This window comes from Rutidosis leptorrhynchoides, chromosome 6 (genome assembly GCF_046630445.1).
Source record: "Rutidosis leptorrhynchoides isolate AG116_Rl617_1_P2 chromosome 6, CSIRO_AGI_Rlap_v1, whole genome shotgun sequence".
In the NCBI taxonomy this organism is placed as follows: domain Eukaryota; kingdom Viridiplantae; phylum Streptophyta; class Magnoliopsida; order Asterales; family Asteraceae; genus Rutidosis; species Rutidosis leptorrhynchoides.
In genome coordinates this window covers 116,833,989-116,841,183 of record NC_092338.1, presented here as the reverse complement: position 1 = coordinate 116,841,183, position 7,195 = coordinate 116,833,989, and the positions used below count along the sequence as shown (strand labels likewise).

The 7,195-nt window shown below is 33.8% G+C and overlaps 1 protein-coding gene across 1 annotated transcript; it reads right to left on the bottom strand.

Annotated features, from left to right (window-relative positions):
- Window positions 1–706: 706 nt before the first annotated feature.
- LOC139851612 (ubiquitin-ribosomal protein eL40 fusion protein-like) lies at window positions 707–3,265 on the bottom strand. Its single transcript, XM_071840706.1, has 5 exons — window positions 3,124–3,265; window positions 2,705–2,791; window positions 2,185–2,305; window positions 913–979; window positions 707–792 (listed from the first exon to the last, which is right to left on the bottom strand). Exons 1-5 carry the CDS (start codon window positions 3,224–3,226, stop codon window positions 754–756), a joined length of 417 nt encoding a protein of 138 aa, XP_071696807.1. The 5' UTR covers window positions 3,227–3,265; the 3' UTR covers window positions 707–753.
- Between the last annotated feature and the right edge of the window lie 3,930 nt (window positions 3,266–7,195).

The window sequence follows — 7,195 nt, the reverse complement described above, 5'->3', positions numbered from 1 at the left end:
CACTAAAAACTCGAGCGAACTACAATCGTAAGTAATTATACATCAATACTTTAGAGGAGTGTAGAAACATATTCATCACATCAAGAATCTATCCAACATTTGCAACTTTCAAAGAAGCACATCTATTTTAATTCAATAAGAGTTTATACTCAATACCAGTCACCTATATTTTCATCAGAAATCATATAGGTAATTAGGTATCAAACATGATGTATTAGTACGGTATTCAGGACTCACATTAAAGAAAAAAAAAATCTATCCTTTACGGCAACCGCAACCAACCATCAACCATTGCACACGATTTTAGTTTATTAAAGATAAAACCTTATTTGTTATGATCACACAATTTCAATTTGAAACTGACGTGATTAAAGAGATGGCATGCTTTTAAGCTAAAAGGCTACCAGGAGTACTCTGCTAGCCCTCAGAGTATATCAAACTAAAAACAGATTTCACAATTCCCACATCAGAATGAACAGCATAATTAGACACGGAATTAAAAATAAGGGTGCACCAAGAGTACAAAAACTAATTGTGCTTGTGGAATTTAACAAACGAGTAAGCAAGTTCAGATTCATAGAAAGTAACATATACCACTTAACAAGATGCATATGTCTAGAATAACGAGATATATAGTTTCTCTTCGAACAAACAAAAGACTTAAGCAAGTTCAGATTCATAGAAAATACTGTAACAAAAACCATGCATATGTCTAGAATAACCAGATAGTTTCTCTTCGAACAAACAAACCACTCAGGGCGCGTTCACTAGGATCTTCTTCTTTGCCCTTAGCTGCAAACACAAAAACAAAACGAATAATCAACAAATAATATAACCGGATAAAGCACACACAACAATGTTAAAAACGTGCACAAAAATGAAAAATAGAAGTCATGTGGAGAGAAAGATTACTTGGTTGGTGTGACCACACTTCTTCTTCCTGCAGTTTACAGCCCTTTGGTGTAGGCGAGCATAACACCTAACAAACAAAATACATTTCAAACATAAAAGGCATTGATCATCTTCTTCAAGGTCCTCAACAAAATAGATTGATTTCAGGCATAAAACAAGTCAAATAATTCAACATATATTTTGGAATGCCACACAAAAGAAATAGTAGAAAGCTCAGGATGATGAAATTCAGACAAGTTTAGAGGAAAACACACTACATACTGTAAGGATCGTATAGCCCAAACACAATGTCCTGTAATATAAGCCCAAGAGTCCATCCTTTTCTAAAACCAATTGGTATTAGAGGGACTTTCCCTTAGACTTATATACATACATTTGTTTTTGTCTCCATCCTATGTGGGATAGGTTTGCACCCCAACAATCCTCCCCTCAAACCGAAGACCACATCCGAGCCTCCCCTTCAACGATACTCCCGCCATCTTATATCACCGGTCTCTTTTCTTTCACTTTTCTTTCACTACCGGGACACGCCTCTTATACCGCCGATCTCTTTCTTTCACTTTTCTTTCACCATCGGGACACGCCGCACTTCCACGCCTTGGGAAGGAAGACTTTCGATATAAGGCACCATGACTCAATTATCGTTGGCAAACTGAGGGGTGTGCTATGTCGCACCGTGCGCTTAGGGGTGCGCCACCACTGCGTCGTTCACCACATCGGGCTATAGCCTAGCTCTGATGCCATTTGTAAGATCGCATAACCCAAACACAATGTCCTGTAATATAAGCCCAAGAGTTCATCCTTTTCTAAAACCAATTGGTATTAGAGGGACTTCCCCTTAGACTTATATACATACATTTATTTTTGTTTCCATCTTATGTGGGATAAGTTTGCACCCCAACACATACAACATATAATTCAACAAAATAAGAACCAATAATAACTGAAAATCATGTAAACATGTCATTTAGTAAAAATTGGACAAACAGAAAATGATGCGAGTAAAATAACCTCATTCCAAAGTTTATAAGATCAAAACAAAAACAAAAGGCTGCGAAAAAATATATTTTGACTAATCTTGAAATATGCAACGGTAAGTAAATGCAAATCATAATTTCTTAGAGAAATTAATCCCTGGTCTTTTTACTGATTCAGCATCTGAAAGATCACACATTTATTTTAAGCACCTCAAAGACACATAATAAATACAAATACGATATATACGCAACATTTGGATCATTATCAAAATATATGAAGATTTAGAGAACATACTTGCGGCAAACTTTCTTGTCCTGTTTGTACTTATTGGCCAACGCCACCAAAGAAGGTTCAATTTTATGTTTCTTGTTATTTCCTCCTCCCCTCAGCCTCAAAACCAAATGAAGAGTTGATTCTGCACAAAAAGAAGAACACTAATTTAAACTCTATTTACAGTTTTAAACTCATACAGTACTGTCATTCTGCACAGCTTAATTACATTACACAAACTTTTTACTATGATAGGATAACTGACCGAAGGTAGTAATAATGACTCCTAACAAAAAATTATCTTAACAACATGAGTCATGATTCACATCAAAACCATCCTAATTTAAATTGGTACATTTTTCCCCAATTTAATCTGAATATACGAAATGCAAATTAATTAAACAATTATGTTACATTAATAGCCTGATTCACAACAATAACAATTATGAATACAAAATAACTGTAAAAAAACACCTAAATACTACTTAACCTTCATTTCTAATATGCACTGTAAATAATAGAAATGATTGTTAACAAAAAAAACCTTTCTGGATGTTGTAATCAGCAAGAGTTCTGCCATCTTCAAGCTGCTTTCCGGCAAAGATCAAACGCTGCTGGTCCGGAGGAATACCTACAAAAACAGCAATACGACAACACAAAATCGTTAATTGATGAATTTACATGTATTTATATTGCAAGCACGAATCGTTACAGATCAACAATTGCAGTTACTATCGTTGTACGGATCAACAATTGCAGATGGTTAGGCTTGCATGCCTACTGTTGCTGCATGTTTATGTAACTATGCATACGCAAATTCACTGTAATATATATTTCATTTCCAGATTTGCATTATATTTTTATCTATATAGCTAAGCTATAGCTATAGGAGTAATAAATACAGAGCATATAAAATTGAAAAGTTGTGATTTAAGTTCAGATAAAGAGGAAAAAAAGTTATACCTTCCTTATCGTGAATCTTTGCTTTGACATTATCCACGGTGTCGCTACTTTCGACCTCCAGAGTGATGGTTTTACCAGTTAGGGTTTTCACGAAGATCTGCATTTTTTTCCTTTTCAATTTTATCCGATATCTGATATGATGAAAAATTGGGCGTGCGAGAGGTTTTATTTATATTCTGATCAGCTTTTTGATTAGGGTTATGCATGAGCCGTACGGAACAAGTTTTTTGGGCCCACCGGCCATTTCAATAAATTATACATGGATCGTAATTTAATGCTGGTCGGCCCAATAAAAAGGTTACCTCAAGGCTACTGTTTTGGAGTTTTGTTGTCAATAACAATAATTATACTATATTGACCCATTTAATATCTTCAACTTGGCTAATAGGGAGTATTTAATGTTTGTAGTTACTTTGATGTAATTAATTAATTAATTATCAATGTTTTATGTCTTATTTAGGGTTCATACTATACATGTGTGTCCATTAATGTAATTTTAGGGTTCATACTATATACATGTGTGTGCTTTAATGTAATTCATCGAAGAACAAAAGAATGAAAAAGCTTTGAACTTGAAGAGGCAGAAAGTGTGTCGTAGTTTTGTACGATTTTATTTTGGTGGAGTGATATGTACACAACTATTTATGTTATATACACAACCAATATTTACAGTGTAGTATAACACTATAAAGCATAATTGGTTATTTACATAACAAAAATAATTGTGTATATATCATCACTTTTATTTTTATGTAAATTAAATATCATAAATTACTTAAAATAAAAAAATGGCATAATGGTGCGAAACTAAAGTTTGATGGTGTACGGATTGTCTCCATTTATTTATTATTTTGACTATTATCTTGAATTTATTACGGAGTAACTTTTATACTTTACATTACAATAATAATAATAAAATATTTATAATTTGGTTTATTAAATTATGTTCCATGTCCCATTTATTTCTGGTTAAAAAAAAAAATTGTTTGTCATGTTATTTAATTAAATTAGTGATCATTGAGTTGAAAAATAATAGAGTGATGCTTATTTAGGTATTAAGATTGTTAGGGGCATTCTTGTTCGAAGTTTACTTGATTTTTCTATTTTAGCACTGAAGTATAACTTCCTTCTTACTTGATCAAAAAATTTCATTATTACTTGACAACAGTGATAGAGAATCATGCTTCCACCTCTACCCATAATCCGTTTCGGGTCTTACTACAACCAACGTTGCAAAACTTGCTACTCTGGGAGCAATGGCGAGTTTGCTTATAACTCCGTGGGTTCACGGGACACCACTAGTTTAAAGATTTTTAGTAGAATATACTTTTTATATTGTATAGGACACTAGTAAATTTAACTGCAGGATCCCATATATTTTTCGGATTGATAGTTTTTCTTTTAAATTCTATAAGACATCTCTAAATTTAACTACTCGGACCTCATATATTTTTCTAATTTTGATTTTTTGAAAGTAAACTACCACTAAAATAGCATTCTAATATATTTAGTACTGAAAAAAAAAATCAGGAACCCATTGAGTTACAATCCTAGAATCGCCACTGTAGATAGTCGGTCAATACTTTTTAGGGAGTACTCAGCAACTCGGAGAGTACTTGGGGAGCACTCCGATGTTGACAAAGTTTGACTTTGATCAATTTTGACCGAGTTTTGGTTGAATTTTGACCAGTTATGACCGAGTTTGAAATAATTTTCAAGGTTTTGGACAAGTTTTGACCGACTTTCTAGTAATCCCAAGTTATTATTTATTCAGATTGGTGACATAGATAGCACTCATGGGATTGAGAATGATTTGAATCGAATACGAAAATGTAAGGACATTCTCTTATTTACTATTCTTTCGTGTACATCTATGGAAAATTGATTAGTCAGTTTCAGCATATAACTTAGTTTTTGCTGTACTAGTTCTTCATAAACATGACTTCCGTTGATAAATATTTTGTCTGAATGTTTTGTATTTCTATTCTTCGATATTCGAGTGAAAATGATCAAACGATTCGATTTGGCCATGCTATTTCTCAAAAGTTGATGTAAGCTTTAATATATGAATTTGCATTTCCTTATTGATTCAAATAATCAAGTAATTTCTACAGATCAAGCCGAAAAGGCTAGATAATGACGAAAAAGGTAAAGAGAAAGCTAGGGACACATTGTAAGTGAAAAGTGTGAAAAAAGTCGATTAGCATCATATATACAGTATCTGTAAAACAACGATCTACGACTTTTTATTCGTGTGCGTCTATGAGCTAGGATTACTAGTTTCAGCAGTATTAACTTAATCGTAAAAGAATCTATACAATCGTTGACGGTTCTAGAATCTTGGACGACTTCGAGATTAATCTATTACGGACATTTGTTGCCATATTGGTACTTCGTATACTTTTTCATACAGCAACGATTAACACCTCATCTAAATAAAATTACAGGAGTTATACATTCATGGTTAAACGACGAATCAATATGATACGGGTCAAGATTGTTACATATGCTCAAAGAGTCAGGTCATCTCCTGAACCATACAGAGCTCATAGCTGCATACCTGTGCCCTCTGGGCTCAAAAACTTTGACCTGTTCCACATTCGGGGTAACGATACCATCAAATAATTGACAATTTTTGTTTTAAAATCTATGTCTCAGTTTAAGCGTTGGTCCCTCAAAACTGGTTGAATGTTGACTAGGACTAAGACTCAGTTAAAGCCTTGACCACAATCGTCATACTTATTCGAAAGTCTGCCTCGTATTGGACAAACAGTGCTGCCACTGCTACTAACTGACATTTGTGGACATCATAAACAGATTTAGTACATTTACAGATGAACACACTTTGGGGTTCAAATTTCGGTCAACATCGTATGGGTGAAACGGGTCAGGCCAGGTCATATTGACCCACGAACACTGAGTTCTGTTTCTCTAACTGTTATACAAAAACATTATATATGACTAGTAACACTTACTTAGGAGAATTGTATCCAAAAGTTCCCAACACTCTAGTTGACTGCAGCCGAGCTGCAGTGTCAGAAGACAAATTGCTAAAGCTGAAATCGTATTTTCGATTCATAATTTTCAAACACAAGGACAATGCTCGATCTTACATCACAATGAACTATTTGTGGGTCAAGTTTTTCACGTAGATATTCAAGACCTCTTGCTATGGCTACACCATAAGCGGATTTTACTCTCTGTACCCAATTTAAAACCGCACCACGTTCATCACTATCGTCACAGCCTTTTCTACCTAACCCAAACCATAAAACCATGAAATTTTAAAATCTAGTCAAAAAAGAAACTTTTAAAAAGAAGTAGTTTTGTTTGGTTACCTTGTAACATCTACAAACAAACCATGGTTGCATACTGATATACCAAGATTCGGTTCTTTTTCTCCATACAATAACCACAAAATTGCAAAAAATACTCGTTCTTAAGGCTTAATTGTATGCTTGTATAGATATAGATTTCCAAATTAAAACAATCTCAAGAACAGTTAAACTATGCATGTTAGTTAGTTAGTTACACCAACTAAACTGATAACGACGCTCTCATCTTGTTCTTAAACTCAGATTCAGAGTCTTGTATTGAGCAGGTATTCAACTTCTTTATAATTATTTTATCCCCATTTCTTAGCTTTCCATGGAAAACTCAGCAATTAGAGCCTTCGCCAATTACATATTTCGAACGAAAATTGTGTTATCGTCTTTAGGTCATCCAGTAACAACGGTAGTAAAAAAACACTCGATCCTTTACCGCAACCACAACTACCAAACAAACATCGCATATGATTTTAGTTTATTAATGACAAAGCTTATTAGTTATGATCACATAATTTCACTTAAAAACTGACTATTAGCGAGTAAAGGGTTAGATGGCATGCTTTTATGCTAAAAGGCTAACAGGACTCAGCTAGCCTTCATCATACTAAACTAAACACAAGTTTCAGAATTTTCACATCAGAACGAACAACATTTATTAGAGACGGAATTAAAACAAAAGGTGCACCAAGAGTACAAAGACTAATTGTGCTAGAGGAATTAAACAAAGCATTAAACAGGTTTAA